Genomic DNA, 24,224 nt, shown 5'->3' with positions numbered 1-24,224 from the left:
TTCCCCGCTCCTCCTGGCTGCCCCCGCACTCACATGCACAAGCCATGAAACCCCCCCCATGACTCTGTCTCAAGGAATCACACCCCGCGCCTGACCAACACCTCCTTTCCGTCCATGAATACCCCTCCTTTGATGACCCCTTCCTCTGAGCCCGACTGCCTGTACGAACCGCTGGTCATCCCTTAGCCCGAGGATACAGTTTATTGCCCATTACTGTATTCACTCGCCTCTCCTGAAAGGAGCCACTATTGATCACGACCTCCCCATCCCCTGAGATTCGATCAGGCGCACACATTCCAAAGGAATCGGCAGAACACTCAGCTGCGTGATGGCCCCTCCCAATCATATGAGGGGAAAGGGCCTCTACTGTTGTCATGTGTTGGAATGGGCCGGAACTGGGGGGGGGTGCCGGTGATGTCGTTCTCATACTTCACAATGTCCCTGTTGTAATAAAGGACGTTCACATGCCTTAAACCAGTGTATAAAAGACCAGGTCTCAAAGAGGTTAGAGAGCACCTCGAGACGATACCTTGTTGTCTGATCTGATGTGTTCCACTCCGACGGAATAAACTTGTTTCCTGTCTTCCTGTCTCCAGCGCCTGCCTCTTTATTGAATAACTTCGTATGTTATTAGAGGCGTTTTACGCCGGGCAAATTTAACTTAGGAAACATCTACTGAAATCGCCTGACCATTTTGAATTGATCTTTATCAATTGACGCCCAACGTGGGGCCCATCAGCGACACGTGGATCCAGTGGGAGAGGTCCCGACGACAGAGTGAACAACTGCAACGATCGGAAAGAGCTCCTGTCCGATAGACCCTCGTCTGACAGCCGATCATCTGAACTTCACTGATTCCGAGCTGACCTCTCCCGAGTGATCTACGGTCCTGACTGGGAACCACCAGGAGTGCCGCGATAGCAACAGAGAGTAGAGGACGATCGGGCGCTGGAAGCGGAAGACGAGAAACTGTCCATGCGGTCCGGGTAAGGTCGTGATACACGACAAATTGCGAAATTGATTGATTGATTGTTTGAAAATACTAGTATTACTTATTGACTGTTCCTGAGGAATTCTCTATTTGCAAACAAGTACAGAATCGCCATACTCTGTTTAGTCTTTGCAGATAGTGAATGGTAGGCAACGCAAGCCTTTAACACGTCGTGCCTATTTTTTTCCTCCTCATTGATTGATTGATTGAATCGAGCATTGATTTGTTCGAAGTTGGTTCTCTTAAGGATCTTCTCTGTCCGCAAACGGGGAAGAATAGGAATATTCTCTCTCCCTTTGCCGATAGTGAAGGGTAGGTAACGCAAACCTTTAACACGTCGTGCCTATTTCGCTCCTCATTGATTGATTGTTTGCCCGAACATTGACTGTTTTGGGAATTGGTTCTTTTCGGAGGTATTCTCTGTTTGCAAATAGCATAGAATAGAATATTCTGTCCAGTCTTTGCAAATAGTGAAAAGATAGGTAGTGCAGGCTTTTGCCCCCCATTGTAATCCGTCATGCCTATCTTCTCCCCATTGGTTCATAGTTGGGTCAACCCGGACCGCTTATTAGAGATGAACCATCCAGCTCCACTGGAAGGCACCCCTAATAAGGACATGTTTACTAAGCAAGGACTAGTCGCTATAGCTTATAGTAAGTTATGGCATAAATATACAAAAAAGGATCCTAAAAATCAATGGCCACTGATAGGTTCTTTTGATAAAAATAAAATAAAAACACTAGAAGCAGCTGTAAAAATAAACAAGGCAACGCCCACTATGCTCGATAGTATTGGCATGTGGCGCAAAGAAGCAGAACATCGCAGGAAAAGAGAGGAAGCGAAAATAGTGAAAGAGTTACGAAAAACAGCCCATCTGGCCGCAAAAGAACTAGATGAAGAAATAAGAAGAAGAGAGGAAGTTAAACAAACGCAAGAATCAGGAATGGCAGGCCAATGCCCTGTCAGGACCACCTCTGCGCTCTACCCGGAGATGCCCTCCAAACAGCGGGCAAATGACGAGTTACTACTCGGTCCTCCAATTATCTACATGCCTCCTCCTTATGCTCCCAGCCAGCCTCTAGCACAACACTCACCAGCCCAAAGTGCAGGTATGGGTGACTCTAGCGCTAGTGCCCCGGCTCTTACGGCCTTCGCACCAGCCGCATTGGTAACAACAGCAGATGAACATGAGACTAGCAGGCACCTAACAGCCAGACCAAATAGGTTGAGCAAAGATGAGCGGGATGGAATCGACAAGATAGCAAAAACATTGGTAGAACGGAAGGAGAGCGAGGAATATACGATGAATATGCATAATTCACATGCCGGTAGTCACAGACAGCATTTCATTTTGCGGTTCAGCTACCACACCCTGAACGCGTATGAGGATAGGTACCAGAATAAAGGTCCTGCTAAATTGACGGCTCTATATAGAAGGGTCGATGTTGGAGATGGCACTGAGAGCGATGTGACGGACCTCTTCATGCAAACGCTTGAGGTCTTCCGCCACCTCGCGGAACAGAAACCAGAGGTCAAGATCACAGTCCCTGAGACGATTGAGCCCTCAGTAGAAGCAGCCAACACGATGATGCCCATCAGAGAAGCCGCCCCCTATTGGGTTCCCCCAAGAGGTCAGGGAACAAACGATGATATCAACCATGCAGATGCAAAAGGGAGGGTTGTGTACAACTGGGTTTACCAACCATGGGATCGGCAAGATATTTTAACCTTTAGGCAAACCCTGCCCGATCTGCGAAAGAACCCTACGGCATTTTATACAGAACTAGGCACAGCCTTGGGCTCAACCATAATGACTCTAGCGGACATTGATTTGTTTTTTGGGTTGTGTCTGCCGGCTGATGTGTGGAAGCAAATCCGGAAAGCCGATCACACAGACCTGTTCGGACACACCTGGAAACAACTCGATGACCTAGATAGGCAACGAGAGCCCGGAAAGAAACCTGTAAAAGACATACTGGAACTCCCCGACAAAATAGTGCAGAAGCTAAAGACGTTGATCCCAGAAAAGAAGGTAGACTGGTCGGTAGTCACGGCTTGTCGCCAGAAGCCTCAGGAAGATGTATCAGAATACTTCTCACGATTTGAAACAGTGTTCTCCGACTACAGTGGCCAAGATATGACCACCGCAACCGGACAACACCTATTCGTGCAAAACTACGTAAAGGGGCTATCGCAAGAGGTCTCCCAAAAGTTACAGACTAGCGAGAGTAGTTGGGGAGCCTCTAAACCTGCAGCTATCCTTCAGATGGCTCAGTATTACGAACATCAAAAGAACGAGAACGAAAGGGCAACTGAGAAAAAGAAAAAGGACTTAAAGGAACGAGTAATGATTGCTCAACTGCAGGGAGTGACTACAGGAAGGGAACGGTATAGGGGAAACTACCAGTCAAATGCCCCTAGGAATTCGGCCCCTAGAGACCGTAACCCCACACCTGGCGCTCCACGAACCGACCTCGATGAGAACCAGTGTGCATTTTGCAAAGAATTTGGGCACTGGAAGTCTCAATGCCTGGCCCTTCGGGAAATGATTAGAAATAAAGAAACAAGGGACATGACCAATGGCTCCAAAACTGGAGGGCAAGGACGAGGGCAGACCCGCGACACCACCAATGACCGATCTGACAGACCAAACACATTTGACCGCCCCCGACAGAATCAGTGCCAACAGTCCGACTGCAACAATGCTCACGACTCTGCATAGGACTGCCAGGGGCAAGGGAGGGATCCAGTCGAGCTCTGTGTTGACCAGCAAGGTCCTTACGTCACTGCTAAGGTCCTGGGTACAAAGTCTCCATTTTTGGTAGACACTGGAGCGACACGTAGTGTATTATCAAAACGACTGATTCCAAGGGCACCCTTGTCTGGCTCACACATTACCTCGATAGGTTTCGATGGAACGCCCTCCTCTAATCCCCTGTCTGTACCTATCTCCTTTGACCTAGGAAACAATCCCACTGACACAACGTTTCTGCTCTCCTCCAACTCCCCTGACGCCATTATGGGTATTGATTTACTGAAACATTTCCGAGCTACTATTAGGTGTTCCCCGGATGGAGTCCGAGTCATCCAGTACGACAACCCGAGCATGTCCAGACCCCACCCCGCACGACATATGTACGCCATAACAGATGCTGACCTATCCTTGCTCGATACCCTACCCCTGTACCTATGGGCCAGAAACGACTCGGATGTAGGACGAATGATGATCGATCCTGTACACATAACTGTTCGACCAGATGCAATACTCCCGAAACTCCCACAGTACCGGATATCGCCCGAAGGCGAGAAGGCATTGGTAGCGATTATTCAGTCCTTGGTAGATGCAGGAGTGGTAGAGGAAGTGGTTAGTAATGTCTGCAATAGCCCTATCCTACCCATCGTCAAGAAACAAGGTGAGGGAGATGAGAAAGCGTACCGCTTCATCATCGACCTACGAGAAATCAACAAAGTGGTGGTGCCACAGTACCCCGTAGTCTCAGACATCGCCACCATCCTGACTCTCATCCCATCCACTGCCACCACCTTCACCGTTATTGATCTTAAAAATGCATTTTTCTCTATCCCCATCCATCCAGACAGCCGTTATCTCTTCGGCTTCACTTTAAAAAACCGTTCGTACCGATTTTGTAGAGCTCACCAGGGCTACACTGAAAGTCCCAGCATTTACAGCCAGGCCCTCAAAAGACAGCTGGACGCCGTCCAGCTACCAGATGGAGTGGTGTTGATCCAATATGTTGACGATATCCTTTTGGCGGCCGACACCACTCCACTTGCAATCACAGCCACTATCCAACTCTTGCACTTTCTTGCGGAGAATGGCCACAAAGTCTCCAAAAAGAAACTGCAGTTCTGTCAGCCCCAAGTAACATACCTAGGCCACCTCCTGTCCAAAGAAGGGAGAAAACTTACGCCCGACCGAATCCAAACCATCCTAGACACCCCCATTCCAAAAACACAGAAGCAAGTCCGTTCATTAGTGGGCCTTACTTCTTTCTGCCGACAATGGTTACCAAATTTCAGTCTCATTATAAAACCCCTACTCTCCCTGTTGGCCAAAGATGTTCCGTTCCCACTCCCTTGGACTCCCGAATGCCAAGCATCCTTTAAGGAGTTGCGGGATGCCCTTTGCTCGTCTCCCGTTCTAGGAACACCAGATTACTCCAAGCCCTTCTCCCTCTTCACTCACGAAAGGGAGGGATGCGCATTGTCTGTTCTAACTCAGCCCATCGGCGCCAAACAACGCCCTTGTGCCTACTTCTCTGCCACTCTTGATCCAGTCGCCAGAGCTCTACCTGCCTGCCTTCGAGCAGTAGCCGCTGCTGCTGTCTCTATCCGCCAGAGTGAGGGAATTGTGCTTTCAAACTCCCTCACGGTATTAGTGCCCCATGCAGTTGACACCCTTTTGAACCAGACTAAGACTCAACATCTGACTAGCGCAGACTAACAGGGTACGAATTGACTCTACTTGCACCCCACATCACCCTGAAGAGATGCATGACTTTGAACCCTGCTACACTGTTACCCTTGCCCGAAAATGACCCCGATGTGCCCCCTATACACGACTGTGTGACCCTCACGGACGAACAGACTAGGAGTAGAGTTGACCTCCGAGACATTGCTTTTACAGATCCTGATGGAGAACTATGGGTAGATGGCTCTTGTATCAAACTCCCAGACGGCACCACTTCTGCTGCCTATGCGGTGACGACAGCTTGAACAGTAGTTGAAACCGCTCGCATCACACAACGATCCGCACAGGCAGCAGAACTAATTGCCCTCACGCGAGCATGTATCATAGCAGCAGGAACCACGGCAAACATTTACACGGACAGCCAGTACGCCTTCGGGGTGGTTCATCATTTTGGGCTCCTGTGGAGGGAAAGGGGATTCCTGACGTCCCACGGTACACCCATCCTTCACGGAGATTTAGTCTCCGCCCTGATTGAAGCAGTTCTTCTCCCCAGACAATTAGCAGTGATCAAATGCCAGGCACACAAGAAAGTGACAGATTTAGTTGGACAGGGAAACGCACTAGCCGACACCACCGCCCGAACCACAGCTGAGAATAGGACAACGACACGCATGTATGTGACCAGGTCACAAGCAGAAAAATGGACCGACGCTAGGGAAACAATCAGGGACATCCAATCGACCAGCACACCACACGAATTGACTGAGTGGGCGCGGGTGGGTCTAAGGGACGATGAAGGCTGCTGGCGGACAAAAGACACGAACAAATGGTTGCTGCCTGATGCATATTTGATCGCCATACTGACAATGGCACACTCCCCTGCACACATAGGCTCTGCCCCCATGATTGAACTCATTTCCAAAGTTTGGCACAACAACAAGATCCCCGACTCGGCCAAACGTCTAGTCCAGCAGTGCCTCATCTGCTTACAACACAACCCCGGGAAAGGAACTGTGGTACCCCGGGGAGGGTTTGGGATCCCCGACCACCCCTTTGAGGTCCTTCAGATGGATTACATCCAGCTAGAGAGGTGCCAAGGCTTGAAGTACGTATTGGTCATTGTATGTGCCTTCAGCAAATGGGTGGAAGCCTATCCGACCCGTGATAACACTGCCATGACTACTGCCAAAGTACTACTGAAAGAGGTTTTCCCTCGCTACGGCCTTTGTCGAATTTTATGGAGCGACAATGGCCCCCACTTCGTAGCTGAAGTTATCCAACTAATCCTGAAGGGGTTGGGGGTAAAACAAAGATTCCACGCAGTCTTCCACCCCCAATCTGCTGGCCTGGTTGAACGACACAACGCTACACTGAAACTGAAACTGTCAAAAATAGTGGCCACCACCGGACTTAAGTGGCCAGATGCCCTTCCACTGGCATTACTATCGATGCGCTCCACTCCCACTAAGCACCATTTGACCCCCTACGAAGTTGTGTTTGGGCGGCCTATGAACCTCTGGACTGCCCCCAAACCGACCTCCATTCACGACGTCCCCGACGTCCTGCTGTCAGATTATTTGTACAAATTAACTAAAACATTGTCTGTCATTCATCAACAGGTGCAGCAGGCCATCCCCGATGCTTCCAGGGGTCCCGGTCACGATATCCAGCCGGGGGACTACATCCTAATCCGGAACTTTCAACGAGCGAAGAGTCTGGAACCCCGGTGGACGGGCCCCTGGCAAGTACTGATCACCACTCGGACGGCTCCTCGAGTGGAGGGGAAAAAGAACTGGCTGCATGCACACCACTACAAGAAAGTTTCCTCGACCCTGGCCACGACAGACAACGTCAGCACCCAAGAAGAGCTCCTGAACAAAGACCGACCATCACTGAACTGCTATCCTGATACCGAGGCACTTGAACTTGCAAAACACTCTGATCCCACTGTGCCATCCCGAGAAGGGTATTTCCTGCGTCGAAAGGAGGGAGCTTCGGCTAAGTAGGCCACTGACTAAGTTAAAAATCTCAGAACGGATACCCAAAGCAACCAAGGGTTACCCGGAGAGAAGCTAAACGAAGTCTGTGGTTCTGCCCACTACCGAGCACCTTGAAGATGAAGATGATGGAAGCGCCAGATAAGAAGATGATGGAAGCGCCAGATAAGAAGACGTCGGAAGCAACAGGAAATACCCACTACAGGAACCCAAAGACTGACAATTTGCACAAATCTAAGACAATCGCTTTCTTCATTGTCTTCCTCTTTTGCCTCCTCCTCATGACTTCCTTCTGGATCTTGGAGGAAAGCACACCCGCTCACCAGATGTTGCCAACCACTGTCCAGCCAACCACGAAAGAGCACCACCTGATCACCCTTTCACCTCAGCTCCGAGAAAGGCGTAGGGAGTTCTGGAACAATTCTTTCGTACAACTGTTGCACCAGCACAACCTTGCTGCAAATGCCACGAACTGCTGGATCTGTGGGTTGCTCCCACATGCTACCGGACACTTCATCCCCTCTCCTTTCTCAGTTCACGGCTCCTGCCTCGCCTGGTTGATCCTCATGCAGGAAAGCCACAAGGACAACGCCACTTCTGGTCAAACCGTGTCACACTTCTACTATGGGTTCTGGCTGAACAAGACAGGAAAGCCCTTTTGTCCTGCACTTTCAGGTTCAACCTTCCTTACGAACATCCCTGCCAAAGAAAGGGTCGAAACGCAAGTGCTCCACAATCCAGCCAGACCCACCTTCTCCCACCTGCGGAAACAAACGGCTGCCACCCTGACCGTGGCCCTGTCTGTCATCAATGTCACAGGACTCGTATGCCTCGAAGGACAAGGAACGCAGCTGGTGGGTCACAGTTCTTGTCGCATCACCAAAACATTAGTCTCAGCTGACCCCCCCACCTTTGTTGCTTCCCCGAATATGTACTTTGTTTGTGGCACCAAAGCTTACACTTGGCTCCCAAGAGGCTGGAGGGGTACGTGCTACATCGCCTTCATTCTTCCTCCCACGTATGTGGCTTCAGCCAACCACCACCGGCAAAAGCGTGCCGGAGATGTTGAACAAGCCGACTCCACCGGAGCACAGTTCCTGGATGCAGCAAAGGGACTTGTTCCTCTGTGGGGACCAATGGCAAATAGCCGCGCTATCGGACACCTGACTCAGGCATTAGAAACAACCATTAACATCACCGCTGGCATCCTTGCTAACAACACGGCTGAGCTTCAGGCCGTCCGCCTGGTGGCTCTTCAAAACCGTCTTGTTCTAGATGTGGTTCTGGCCGACCGCGGAGGTGCATGCCGCATCATCGGCTCCAGCTGTTGCACCTACGTGCCAGATAACTCACCTTCAGTCTACAAAGCAATCGAACACCTCCACAGACTGTCCTCGGAGGTTCACCAGGAGCAGGAAGGATGGTCGCTTGGAGGCTGGTTCTGGGACACTTTGAAGAACTGGGGGTGGAGATTGTTCACGTTTTTATTGATACCAATCATGATACTGTGTGGGTGTTGTTTAGGTATTCAATGTTTACCATCTTTACGTGCACTCATTTCCAACTGTATGTGCCCAAAGACTTTGAACTTTAAAACTGAGCACATGAGTCCCCTATACGAGATAGAGGTGCGTGGTCTCATGGGAATCGATCCGAACTGACAAGCTGGCGAGACATGTTAAAGGGAGGACTGTGGAATTTTAGTTCGTGTACTAAACATTATCTACGCCATCTTGCAGACTCACGTATGAGCATACACGACAGCCATTTTAGGTACCATGGTCTCCCTGTTCACGATCGCCCGTCAGCACACTTCCCTGAACCTTGCAAGCCTTCCCCGCTCCTCCTGGCTGCCCCCGCACTCACATGCACAAGCCATGAAACCCCCCCCCATGACTCTGTCTCAAGGAATCACACCCCGCGCCTGACCAACACCTCCTTTCCGTCCATGAATACCCCTCCTTTGATGACCCCTTCCTCTGAGCCCGACTGCCTGTACGAACCGCTGGTCATCCCTTATCCCGAGGATACAGTTTATTGCCCATTACTGTATTCACTCGCCTCTCCTGAAAGGAGCCACTATTGATCACGACCTCCCCATCCCCTGAGATTCGATCAGGCGCACACATTCCAAAGGAATCGGCAGAACACTCAGCTGCGTGATGGCCCCTCCCAATCATATGAGGGGAAAGGGCCTCTACTGTTGTCATGTGTTGGAATGGGCCGGAACTGGGGGGGGGTGCCGGTGATGTCGTTCTCATACTTCACAATGTCCCTGTTGTAATAAAGGACGTTCACATGCCTTAAACCAGTGTATAAAAGACCAGGTCTCAAAGAGGTTAGAGAGCACCTCGAGACGATACCTTGTTGTCTGATCTGATGTGTTCCACTCCGACGGAATAAACTTGTTTCCTGTCTTCCTGTCTCCAGCGCCTGCCTCTTTATTGAATAACTTCGTATGGTATTAGAGGCGTTTTACGCCGGGCAAATTTAACTTAGGAAACATCTACTGAAATCGCCTGACCATTTTGAATTGATCTTTATCACACATCCCATGGAGTTAACAGCCAAGGTGTGTGTGGAGCCCCCGCCAGGTGGGGCTCTCCAACTCCAGTGCAGCAGGAGGCTAGACGCGCATGGCAACCTACACAATGCTCCTTAGGAAGGGAGGAGACACTCAAGTATTTATGCGGCCTGCTATGTGACTAGCCAAGGCAAAGGGGGCAGTGGTCCTTTTGTGACCTGAAGGACGGGGGAGCCCTGTGGACACACTCCGCTACAGAGAGCAACTTATTTAGTGGTGATCTCATCACAGCCACATTGCGTGAGTATTTTCGCCTGCCGGCCATTGAGAACACTTTTAAGTGTCACATGGGTGTAGGAAAGAGACATCCTGGTCAATAAGCAATCTTTAAATACAATCCATTGCAGGTGTCACTGGCAATATAGGCAGCGGTTGAGGGACACCATCAGAGTGACCTTCCAAACAATGGATACTTCATACCATCAAAGAAACACACCCAAAGGAAGGTTACCCGTTTCTTTGCCAATCCTACTCAACATTTGGAAGAATCTGCAATCCAGAGGACACACTCCCGTGGAGCTTCACACAGCCGCGGCTGATGTGGTTGGAGGGGGGACAAAACAAAATACGAAATAAAACAAAAAAACTTACCTGAATCCCGCTGCATCGCCACGTTTCTGGCTACACGCACTGCAGGCACAGGCTCCCAGACTGCCATGCAGCCAATCCTGATGCTGCTCTCACAGCATGAGAGCAGTGTCAGGATTGGCCTGAGCCCAGATGATTTGCGCTCCCATGGAGACAGGGAGCCTGCGCCTGCTCTCTCGAATCCAGCAATGCAGCTGGGTTGGAGGGAGCTTCAGTACGCATGATGATTTGGCCATGCTGATACTGCTGGCCAAACCGTCATGCGCACTGAGATCAGTGCACTATCACTCCCCTATGTCTATTATCATTTTATTTTTCAAGTTTTGCCGCTGCTGCTGGCAGGGAGGGGGGCGAAGCTCCATTGCCATAGCGGAGGAGCTGCTGATGGAGAGCATGGCGCTAGGGTACATGGCAGTGACAAAGAAAGACAGATGTCTGAGTTGCCTCCAGCTCTTCAGGAAGGGACTGAGAGCAAAGATTAAGGCAGCCAAGTCTAAGGGTGCCTCAGATTTAAGTGCAGACCTCGGCTCCAAAATCACTGCCCTTCGAGCAGATGGGGACTCTGTAGGGACAAGAGAATAGATGCCGATGCCGAAGCATGGCTGGGGCGATCATGATGGATTCAGAGATGTTCTTCTTGATACTGGCCTTTTGCCTTGTTTGTTTTTCACACTTATTTGCCTCCACTCTGATGGTGTCTTGGCTGCAAGGGTGCTGAGAGCCAGGGAGATGGTAAGCTCGTCAGCCACATAGGTATGGGTACCGGGTTGTGATGATGGCTTTGTAAATCAAGCTATTTGAACAGAAAGAAAAGAAAGGAGGATTTGTTTCCTCACCACATGTTGCATCCAATAACCATGGCTCAAAAGGACAGGGTAATGATCCTACAGGTATGTCAAGGTTTACAATAGTGGGGCAGGTCCTTCTCTCTTCCATTAATATGTGAAGCACAAATTTAGAACACAAAGCAAGAAAGATGGAAACATCTGCTAGATCTCTGAAGGAGAAGTGTGTAGGCCTTGAGAATCTCATGGCGAAGGAGGAAAGTAACAAAGCAGCATCCATTGCTACGCTTCATGACTTGGAGGGACAGGACTAGGTGGCAACAGCAAGCCCAAGTCAGATGATGGACTTTTTAGTATGTTACATTTGGAGTTTTGTGAAACGAGAACAGAAATGTGAGCTGCACAACCCTCTGTGAAAGGTGCTCCCAGCTCAGAGTGCTGGGGGATCTCAACTGATTGTGCTGTGGAATTTCTTAAAAGTGCTCTAGACAAAATGATACAGGACCAGATGATCACTAATGGCAGAGAGTCTAAAGGAGGGTCCAGAGAGCCGAGGTTGAAAAGGGTTGGGAATTGCACTGGAATGCCCGCCTTCCCTCACCGGAATGTTAAGATCCAGTACGAAGAGGAGCTCTACGAATTAAGGCTCATCAGTTCTTAGAAGGGTACCTTGATACCCTTGCTGCTGTTGATGTTATGAACTTTTTTATCTCTGTTCTCAATCGTCCCTTATTACTTCCATATGTGCCTCTGTGTTTCTGCAGTACAGAGACCTGTTTCTCTTATGTATTATCCATAATAAGTGAGACTGCAGTCTGCGAGTGGACATTTAGTTTACTGTGATGTGTATAGTTGGAGTTCCCTACCTGTTTTTATAATCCACTGTTTATGAATTGACAAAAACAAAATTGAAAATAAAACACTATGAGATGGTCAGGGTTCTGCAATAATAAAGAGCTACCATGATAATATAGTTCTATTGATATGATATGATTAAAATTGAATGGTATGTTCAAAGTTCTGCAATAGCAGAGAGATTGTGTGATGTATTTGTGGATCTGTGATATTATCAAAGTTCCATTATATTATCAAACCGGAATAGTATGCTCAAGGTTCTGGAATAATAAAGTGGTTGTGTGATAGATTAGTGGATCTGTGATGTTATATTTTATATTATCAATGTTCCATTATATTATCAAAATACCACAATACTAGTAGATTTGTGATATTATTTAAATTCTGTGATATTGTCAGGAAACTGCTATAATAACATGGTTTTATGGTAAATTGTGAATCTAACAGTTCTGTGATATAATTAAATTACATTCATATAATGTTATCTTATTTTCTATTTCAGTAAGGCATTATTGCATCCTGGAAGATTCTTCCAAGTGCATTCAAAGTAGCAGAATAGAAGCGGTCGCTAGAAGTAACGCTGACAGCCATTATGATTACCGTAAAACAGATCTCTGGGGTCTGTTTTATCAGCTAAGAGACAAACCAAAGACCTGTTGAAAGAGATGTGTTTCTTCAGGAATGCCTATGTTTCATAAAATTGACTTAATTGAGGAAGTGTAAAGAGAGCATGTGCTACAGGGAGGAGCCTTGGGAGTCCAATGATCTGCCACCAAAATTTTTGACTCTTGCTGAATGTACAGATAATGAATACTTCTTGACCTTTTGTTTTACAGAGGATGTGTTTGTGTAAAGCAAAATATAATACCAACCAGCTTCCAATCATGGCAGTGAGTTGGCGTTTAAGCTCTGTCTAAATTCCTTATGCCCTACGACACATTCTCAGCCTCTGCAGTTTTCAGACATTGCACTAAGCAAAATGTATGTTTACAATAAATTACAACCTGGGTATTGACATTTTCATTTTCACCCTATAGATTTAACATTAATTCTAGATATCTGCAGTAGGGAAACATCCTTTACCAAGCAGTCAATCCCACAATGTGCCTTTACACCGCAGTCAGTACCTCGACTGCGAAGTTATCACGCATTTCTCCACTGTGCGAGTCGTTACAATGACTTGCTTTAGGGGACGTGTTGTTGGACTGGTTACAAATTTTAAGTCCAACACCTTCCCTATTGATACACTGATTGGAGTTGGAATAGTAACTTATTCTATTCCAAAGTCCAACGCCTCCTTAAGGCAAGTCATTGTAACGACTTACGTGGTTAAGGAACATGTGGTAATGTCGCAGTCGGGGTATTGACTGCTGTGTAAATGCATGTGTGGTAAATGCATGTGGGGTTCCATTATACAACCATCTGTAGTTAGAGGAGTTCTCCTGAGAAGAAGCAAAGGATTTCAAAGAAGATTGCAGGATGGGTGATGTAACCCTACAAATCCTGACCAAACAGTAGAAGGAGGTTACAAGTCACCTGAGAGCTTTGAGATTTTATAAAGGAATTCAAACATCAGCCTTTAATTCTATGTGGAAACAGAACTCCTCTATGATTTGCAATAACCTTTTCAAGTACATTTGTGGACACTTTATCCCAATTGTATTGTCTACGTGACGCATGCAAAATGTCCACCATCACTTACAAAGCACCACACATTAACCTACCCTGATATCTAGCTGAGAAATTTAAGATTTCTGGGAGGAAAATGAACCTGACAAGCAGACAATTGCTTTGTATCGAGATACCCTGGTTCAGGCGGAAGTTCACCCTGCACTGATCATCATCCATCTTAGGCAATACTCCTCAACTCTGAATTGCACTTACAGTTGACACCACCCTCTACCCCTTGCTTTTTGCTGTTTAAGACATGTCACAAACAACAAGTGTTAGCCGCTCATTAAACCCCCTTATCACACCTTTACGCCATACCATCTTGCTTTTTCATTCCCAATTAAATTGCTTTCCAATCTGGATACGTGCCCATCTGCACACCATTACTGTTAAAATGTTGATATTTCTGGCATTTTTTGATTACATTTCTCTTTAAAAAATTTCAAAATGCTCTCTTTATCAGACTATGATCAGTTACTTGATTTCTCTCACTTCTAAATTGCACAGAGGTCTGATTTCCCTCTAGGTTCCTGGTTCCGGGATATGAAAAACTAAATCTAGTGTATCTGATGCTACATGTATTGCACAATCTTCTTTCAGGAGCAGCAGAGTTCACTCATATTTCTGAAGTGCTAGTGATCAAAGTTTTGTGTAATAATTGAGATCTGAAAGATGCTTCGCCTAATATGTGCTTTCATGCTTTTTAGTTGTAGGTTCTCCTGTGTGATTTTATGATTTCATAGGAGTGCCAGGTCTGCTATTCTCCAGTTGAACACTAGGGTCTGGCCGTCTGATTACCAAAGAAGGTCCATTCTCCCTAAACTTTCGATGATTTAAAATGTTAATGTTATTATGAAGCTTTGATGATATTACAGTGCTATGGTGGTTTCATGGTGCTGTAACACTGTCAGAGTTCCAGGATATTTTTCATAATTCTGTGAAATTATCAAGAATTGACAATAAATGTCATGTTGTGTCATGTCATGCTCTAAATCACTCCTGGTCCATGGAACTCATAGGGTATCTTGACACTGAGAAGAGACAAACACAAGACAAACCAAATCAACGTATATTGAAACAGCAAGAACTTAGCACTCTCAAAGGGGAAGCAGAATCTTTTGAAACTTAAATAGCAGAGAATTCCAGCATGGTTTTGTAGGATACTTTCAGCAACAAGGCACTAAGAGAGCAAATGTGCATGAACGGGATTTGTAAGTAATTTTGGCTTATCAAAGAACACCTTGTGACCCAAACATGGATGGAACTTTAAAAGAAACTGAATGACTAGTCAATATATGTTTGTTAACATGGTAGTCATAGTGCGGTGACTGAACCTGCTGAATGTAGATACTGTTCTGATAGCATTGTTTTATTAAGTTTCAAGAAGGACATTGCAGTGGTAAATACTCAGTGTTACTATGGTCCATCTGTGATCCAAGAAAGTTCAGATACAGCTAAGCATCAATTCTAATATATTAATTATATTATATGTTTATGATATTTTGATATTAAGGTTTAGTCATATTATTAAATGTTCTCCAATATTTCTGAAATTCCGAATTAAGGTCCACTAATATTAAAAGTCATAGATGTTATTATGACTTTGTATTAAGAAGATGGTATGATATTTTTGGCATTATATATTTATTATTACATCTGATATTTTTAAAATTTTGTAATACTGTGATCCTCTGATGGTATTTTATTTCTAAGATTTGTGTGTGAATTCTGCTAGTATTTTACATGTTACAAACTTATTGTGATAATGGAAACTATCCAGTTGGCACAGCCTTCATCTTTGAACTATATCAGCTGATGTCAAAAAGGTTAAACACTATATAATCCAGGTTCTGTGTCATTATCAAGTGTAAAAAGTATCAGTGACTTTTTAAATAATATTGATATCCAGGTTCTGTGCTGATATTGAGGTTCTATAATCCTATTGTGATTTAATCCATATAATCAAGTTTTATATTCAAAGTCAGTGAAATTATTGAGGTAATGTGATATTAGTGAGGTAATAAGATATTATTACTGCTTTGTGCTATTATAGAGGGGAAACGGCCACTACAACGCGGCTGTTTCCACGAAAACCTTTACCACGCATGCATTACAACGCATGCGTGGTAACAACGAGATGATTTACCACGCATATCTTTACTACGAAATACGTAGTAAAGGTATGTGTGGTAAATGAAAAAAAAGGGGGGGTTTGGGGGGTCTCCCCCCAAAAACGAAAAAATCGAGGGATAAAAAAAGGGGGTTGGGGGGGCTTCCCCCCCAAAAATAAATAAATACCTGAAGTGACGAACATCAAGCGATCAGCGTCGTAAAAGAGGAAACGGAATTAAACTTCCGCTTCCTCTTTAGGACGAACGGCCGACGTAGCCAAGAAGAAAGACGTAACAAAGAAGATGGACAGGAGACGAGTTGAAAAGGTAAAGGAAAATGATTTTTTTTTTTTTTAAATAAGGGTTAATGGCAGGGGTAATGAAAAGGAGTAGAGGCTGGGGACGTGAAAGAGGACAGGTGTAACCTTTAACAAGAATATGCCCTCACCATGCATAAATTAACAACGAAAAACTTTGTTAATCTATGCGTGGTAAAGGAATATTAGTGGTAAAGGCTATGCGTAGAAAACAAATTCCGTTGTAACGCATGCGTGGTAAAGGCATGCGTTGCAACTGAATTCGTTGTAACGACATATAACCATTATAGAGATAATGTGTTATTATTATAGCTCTGCAGCATTAATCAAGTTTAGGTAAGAATTCACTCTTTACCTTTGTCAGCATGACGGTCTCAGGTAGCTGGTTCCCAGCGTGACGTTGGTGTATTCGGACTTGTGGACGATCCAAACGTTGTTGAGGCAACATGTCTCCACTGGACACTGGGCCCTAAAACATGTGAAAGATCATGGGAAGTTTGCTTATGATTGAAATATAATGCAACACAGGCCTCACTAAGGTTACCATTGCTGGACATCCCGATAATCACTGTTAATTATTCGCACCTCTATCCATGCATCATATAGTCAATACTCCCATTCTCATCCCTAAATTGGTCATTAATTAAAGCTATATGAGCTATTGCTGATAAGGGCTCACTGCCAACTGCTGTGTGTGACATAAAAGTTACAAGTTTGAATTCAGACAAGGCTCATTCAGACTTTCATCCTCCTAGCATTGATGAACTGAACATCAGTCTGCAGGGTGTTAGCAGCATCTGTTATTTACAGAGTTTAGAAACATCAAAGCACATTGGGCCAGATGTACAACCATTTGCTTTTGCGACTCGCAATATGCAAAAAATTGCGAGTCGCAAAAACAAATGCACAACAGTGTCACAGAGACTTTTAGTGATTTCCAATGGGGTCGCAAAATGCAAAGCTCATGAATATTAATGAGCCACTCGCAATTTGCGACCCCATTGGGAATGACAGGCCCTCCCAGGGATGGTAACCTGCAGGGCTCAGCAGACCTCCATGTTTGGAACTGCTTTTAAATAAAGCAGTAATTTTTTTTTAATGCAGCCCCTTTCCCTTAAAGGAAAACGGGATACATTTTTTTTTAAAATGAAACGTTTTCTTTTCATGTTTTTAAAGGGCAGGCAGTGGTCCCTGGGACCACTACCTGCCCTTAAAAAATATTTTCACATGCATTACCAAAGGGGAAAGGGCCCCCTGGGGACTCCTTCCTGTTCGCGAATGCTTTACCACCTACTTGAAGTAGGTGGTAAATTGCAACTGTTTTGCGACCGCAATTGCGGTTGCAAAACAGTCATACATGGGGCTCAGGCTCGCTATTAGGAAGCGACACCCTTGACACGCCTCATCCTAATAGCGAGTCGCAAATCCTGATTAGCGAGTCACAATTAAATTGGGACTCACTAATTAGGGTTTGTACTTGGCCCTTAGGTATTTTTGCAAGCGCAAATGGGCCGCAAACCCGTTTGGGCATGCAAAAATACTTCTTACATCTGGCCCTATATATATATATATATATAGAAACGCGTAATGGTAGACATGTTGCTCTAATAAACTAACTTGGCACAAGAACTTGGAGTCTGACGGGCCCCACTAAACATTCGGTACATGTCTGGGACACTGCCACCAGAAACCTTGGCTGGGATCCCAGACCTACACTTGCAACTCCGTTGTGGGATTCAGAGCAGATGGGTAGCCTGTGGAGATTCAAGGGGTTTGACAAGTGGGACCTCTTTGGACTCACACATAGGTGATCTATGGGAAAATTCAGATTTTAAATCATTCCCCGCCTTGCAAGAACAATTCGACCTGGCTGATACAGAATACTTTTGTTACACGCAAATCAGACACACTTTGCGCTCCCTTTTGCCACGAGGTGCCACCCTTCGTGAGTCTTCTCCGTTGGAGGATAGGGTATTGGATGATACCTACCTGATAAAACTATCTCTTTGATATATAAAAAACTGATAAATAATATGTCAGACCCTCTTCATTCACTCCGGGAAAAATGGTCAGGGGATGGAATTGAGATGGATGACAAAGAATGTCAAGAGGCCGTTTCCTCGCCTAGAGATGTGGCTATACAAGCGCGGCTCCGATTAGTGCAACTTAAAATCGTGATATACGTGACGGGACACCAACTGGTGCGGATGGGAAAAGTGGACGGGGGGAATGTAGACGGGGATGTGTGTGGCCAAGAGGGTACATTTATGCACGCTATTTGGGAATGCGACCTCATTCAACTCTATTGGCGTAGGATACACAACACCATCAACACAGTGCTAACCACCCAGCTTGGTCCTGAGGCCCGCAGATGCCAATTGAATATTTGGGAACCAACAGATTTGAGCAATTATCTTATACAGTGGGTTACTCTGGGGCTTATGCTAGCTAAGAGAAACATCGCACAGTTATGGGGACAATCACATCCTCCAACAGTGGATAAATGGAAGAAAGACCTGGATTGGTCCATGTATAGACTGCTTGCGGCGAAGCCTTTTTCTCCTAGGAGGGGGTCCACGAACCGGCAGCAATCCAATGCCGGTAAATATCAGCAGTAGCTCGCAACAAACACCGCCTGAGCGCGGAATCACGGGTGCAGACCAACTATTTGCTTCAGCATTAATTTTTTATTTCTCACATCAAGTCAAGACGCGTTTCGGCCGTCCAAGCAGCCTTGATCACCTGACTATGCGTAATGACTAACCCCAATATTTAAACTGCCAATGGATCTTACTTTCAGTCGACATAGACAAAATACTTTTCTTTCTTTTCTCGACCCGGCTTCATTATTTTGTGAAATATATATATATATATTCCTGACAGCCCGCTCTGTTACATCAAGGATGGCTACACACTCCAAGTTCTTTTTTATATATATACTAGCTTACCCGTCGCACGTTGCTGCGATCTCCTTAGAAAGGAAATTCAAGGAAACTCGTTATTTACATTGTGTCATTTTTATTGAAACGTATTCATTTTAATATTGAACATTTCAAAGTGTTGTTTTAATTCTATTTATTTATTCGGGTGCTTGTGGATACATGATTTTTTGTTTTTCCGTCTTGTGCATACATCAGTAGTCAAAAGATTATGAGGGCCCGGCCCTGGGGGGCCGATATTTAAAAAAATGTATGCCAGAAACCTTCGCAAGAGTGTACTCAACAACTTTCCAAAGTTTCATGGTGATCGGATGAATGGTGTTTTAATTCTATTTATTTATTTGAGTGCTTGTGGATACACAATTTGTTGTTTTTCCTTCTGGTGCGTACATCAGTATTCGAAAGATTATGAGGGCCCTGGGGGGGCGATATTTAAAAGTAAATTATGCCAGAAACCTTCGCGGGAGTGTACTCAACAACTTCCCAAAGTTTCATGGCGATCAGATGAATGGTGTAGTAATGCATAAAGGACAAACAGACAGACAGACATACATTCGTTTTTATATATATATATATATATATATTCAAACCAAGGTTCCTTCAGCAGAAGGAAATTGCGGAGTCGCAGTCAAACCACTCAATATAGCAAGGAGATTGCTTTCAAGATTATTTATTCATATCCAAAGGGTGCCAAAACAAAACAGAAACCAACGCGTTTCGACAGCCTCCGCTGTCTTGTTCACGGTGAACAAGACAGCGGAGGCTGTCGAAACGCGTTGGTTTCTGTTTTGTTTTGGCACCCTTTGGATATGAATAAATAATCTTGAAAGCAATCTCCTTGCTATATTGAGTGGTTTGACTGCGACTCCGCAATTTCCTTCTGCTGAAGGAACCTTGGTTTGAATTAATAGCGGTTGGGCTCAACCGCAGGAGCAACGCGGCCACGCTGAGCAGCGCCATTTGAGGAAAAAGAGAGCCATATGGACTATATATATATATATATATATATATATATATATATATATTCACGCTCCAAGGTTGTCCACCATGTGAGTAGCACGCGAGCAGCAGCTTTATTTATGTGTAGGTGAGGACGGGGATCCGCTTGTAGACGCCGCTCCGTAATGGATCTGCCCGACGCGTTTCGAAGCTCCATCTGCTTCTCTTCAGGGGCTTTAACGGAAGCGGTGTGCGCACCCGCTACACTTCTCCAATTATATAACTCGCCCGTCGATGGGAGGCTCCAGTGAGACTTCTGGGAAGTGTAGTGCGGAAAGCACACAATCAAGTCCTGTATGGACTCCACAAGTGGGCCCGTCCTCGATTCCATGTACGGCTGCTACTTCACTGCCGTGACCCCCACGTTAACGGGGTGGTGCATACTCTGAGGCTGGACTGCCGCATATAGATTCACGCTCCAAGGTTGTCCACCATGTGAGTAGCACGCGAGCAGCAGCTTTATTTATGTGTAGGTGAGGACGGGGATCCGCTTGTAGACGCCGCTCCGTAATGGATCTGCCCGACGCGTTTCGAAGCTCCATCTGCTTCTCTTCAGGGGCTTTAACGGAAGCGGTGTGCGCACCCGCTACACTTCTCCAATTATATAACTCGCCCGTCGATGGGAGGCTCCAGTGAGACTTCTGGGAAGTGTAGTACGGAAAGCACACAATCAAGTCCTGTATGGACTCCACAAGTGGGCCCGTCCTCGATTCCATGTACGGCTGCTACTTCACTGCCGTGACCCCCACGTTAACGGGGTGGTGCATACTCTGCGGCTGGACTGCCGCATATAGATTCACGCTCCAAGGTTGTCCACCATGTGAGTAGCACGCGAGCAGCAGCTTTATTTATGTGTAGGTGAGGACGGGGATCCGCTTGTAGACGCCGCTCCGTAATGGATCTGCCCGACGCGTTTCGAAGCTCCATCTGCTTCTCTTCAGGGGCTTTAACGGAAGCGGTGTGCGCACCCGCTACACTTCTCCAATTATATAACTCGCCCGTCGATGGGAGGCTCCAGTGAGACTTCTGGGAAGTGTAGTACGGAAAGCACACAATCAAGTCCTGTATGGACTCCACAAGTGGGCCCGTCCTCGATTCCATGTACGGCTGCTACTTCACTGCCGTGACCCCCACGTTAACGGGGTGGTGCATACTCTGCGGCTGGACTGCCGCATATAGATTCACGCTCCAAGGTTGTCCACCATGTGAGTAGCACGCGAGCAGCAGCTTTATTTATGTGTAGGTGAGGACGGGGATCCGCTTGTAGACGCCGCTCCGTAATGGATCTGCCCGACGCGTTTCGAAGCTCCATCTGCTTCTCTTCAGGGGCTTTAACGGAAGCGGTGTGCGCACCCGCTACACTTCTCCAATTATATAACTCGCCCGTCGATGGGAGGCTCCAGTGAGACTTCTGGGAAGTGTAGTACGGAAAGCACACAATCAAGTCCTGTATGGACTCCACAAGTGGGCCCGTCCTCGATTCCATGTACGGCTGCTACTTCACTGCCGTGACCCCCACGTTAACGGGGTGGTGCATACTCTGCGGCTGGACTGCCGCATATAGATTCACGCTCCAAGGTTGTCCACCATGTGAGTAGCACGCGAGCAGCAGCTTTATTTATGTGTAGGTGAGGACGGGGATCCGCTTGTAGACGCCGCTCCGTAATGGATCTGCCCGACGCGTTTCGAAGCTCCATCTGCTTCTCTTCAGGGGCTTTAACGGAAGCGGTGTGCGCACCCGCTACACTTCTCCAATTATATAACTCGCCCGTCGATGGGAGGCTCCAGTGAGACTTCTGGGAAGTGTAGTACGGATACTCAAAGTTGGACACCTTCGAGCTTTGATTTATACGCGGCCGTCCAGCCGCGGAGTATGCACCACCCCGGTACCCTGGGGGTCACGAAAGTGAAGCAGCAGTCGTACTTGGAATCGAGTACGGGCCCACTTGTGGAGTCCATACAGGACCTGATTGTGTGCTTCCTGGACCACACTTCCCAGAATGCACAGTCTCATTTGAGCCTCCCATCGGTGGGTGTGTTGCATATAAAATGGAGAAGTGGGTCGGTGGTTGCGCACACCGCTTCCGTTAAAGCCCCTGAAGAGAAGCATATGGAGCTTCGAAACGCGTCGGGCAGATCCCGTACGGAGCGGCGTCTACGAGTGGATCCCCGTCCTCACCTATACATAAACCAAGCTGCTGTTTGCGTGCTACTCAAAGTTGGACACCTTCGAGCTTTGATTTATACGCGGCCGTCCAGCCGCGGAGTATGCACCACCCCGGTACCCTGGGGGTCACGAAAGTGAAGCAGCAGTCGTACTTGGAATCGAGTACGGGCCCACTTGTGGAGTCCATACAGGACTTGATTGTGTGCTTCCTGGACCACACTTCCCAGAATGCACAGTCTCATTTGAGCCTCCCATCGGTGGGTGTGTTGCATATAAAATGGAGAAGTGGGTCGGTGGTTGCGCACACCGCTTCCGTTAAAGCCCCTGAAGAGAAGCATATGGAGCTTCGAAACGCGTCGGGCAGATCCCGTACGGAGCGGCGTCTACGAGTGGATCCCCGTCCTCACCTATACATAAACCAAGCTGCTGTTTGCGTGCTACTCAAAGTTGGACACCTTCGAGCTTTGATTTATACGCGGCCGTCCAGCCGCGGAGTATGCACCACCCCGGTACCCTGGGGGTCACGAAAGTGAAGCAGCAGTCGTACTTGGAATCGAGTACGGGCCCACTTGTGGAGTCCATACAGGACTTGATTGTGTGCTTCCTGGACCACACTTCCCAGAATGCACAGTCTCATTTGAGCCTCCCATCGGTGGGTGTGTTGCATATAAAATGGAGAAGTGGGTCGGTGGTTGCGCACACCGCTTCCGTTAAAGCCCCTGAAGAGAAGCATATGGAGCTTCGAAACGCGTCGGGCAGATCCCGTACGGAGCGGCGTCTACGAGTGGATCCCCGTCCTCACCTATACATAAACCAAGCTGCTGTTTGCGTGCTACTCAAAGTTGGACACCTTCGAGCTTTGATTTATACGCGGCCGTCCAGCCGCGGAGTATGCACCACCCCGGTACCCTGGGGGTCACGAAAGTGAAGCAGCAGTCGTACTTGGAATCGAGTACGGGCCCACTTGTGGAGTCCATACAGGACTTGATTGTGTGCTTCCTGGACCACACTTCCCAGAATGCACAGTCTCATTTGAGCCTCCCATCGGTGGGTGTGTTGCATATAAAATGGAGAAGTGGGTCGGTGGTTGCGCACACCGCTTCCGTTAAAGCCCCTGAAGAGAAGCATATGGAGCTTCGAAACGCGTCGGGCAGATCCCGTACGGAGCGGCGTCTACGAGTGGATCCCCGTCCTCACCTATACATAAACCAAGCTGCTGTTTGCGTGCTACTCAAAGTTGGACACCTTCGAGCTTTGATATATACGCGGCCGTCCAGCCGCGGAGTATGCACCACCCCGGTACCCTGGGGGTCACGAAAGTGAAGCAGCAGTCGTACTTGGAATCGAGTACGGGCCCACTTGTGGAGTCCATACAGGACTTGATTGTGTGCTTCCTGGACCACACTTCCCAGAATGCACAGTCTCATTTGAGCCTCCCATCGGTGGGTGTGTTGCATATAAAATGGAGAAGTGGGTCGGTGGTTGCGCACACCGCTTCCGTTAAAGCCCCTGAAGAGAAGCATATGGAGCTTCGAAACGCGTCGGGCAGATCCCGTACGGAGCGGCGTCTACGAGTGGATCCCCGTCCTCACCTATACATAAACCAAGCTGCTGTTTGCGTGCTACTCAAAGTTGGACACCTTCGAGCTTTGATTTATACGCGGCCGTCCAGCCGCGGAGTATGCACCACCCCGGTACCCTGGGGGTCACGAAAGTGAAGCAGCAGTCGTACTTGGAATCGAGTACGGGCCCACTTGTGGAGTCCATACAGGACTTGATTGTGTGCTT

At 47.2% G+C, this 24,224-nt stretch overlaps 1 protein-coding gene across 1 annotated transcript in view; it reads right to left on the bottom strand.

Moving 5' to 3' along the window:
• TEKTL1 (tektin like 1) overlaps positions 1–24,224 on the bottom strand; it is a 248,290-nt gene that overhangs the window by 50,783 nt on the left and 173,283 nt on the right. The window contains exon 7 of the mRNA XM_078641461.1: positions 16,687–16,800. Coding sequence (XP_078497587.1) covers positions 16,687–16,800 — 114 coding nt within the window. The remainder of the gene's footprint in view (positions 1–16,686; positions 16,801–24,224) is intronic.

Source organism: Lissotriton helveticus, chromosome 5_1 (assembly GCF_964261635.1).
Source record: "Lissotriton helveticus chromosome 5_1, aLisHel1.1, whole genome shotgun sequence".
Classification (NCBI taxonomy): Eukaryota; Metazoa; Chordata; class Amphibia; order Caudata; family Salamandridae; genus Lissotriton; species Lissotriton helveticus.
The sequence above is the reverse complement of the archived record's forward strand: the minus strand, read 5'-3'. Positions and strand labels throughout refer to the sequence as shown.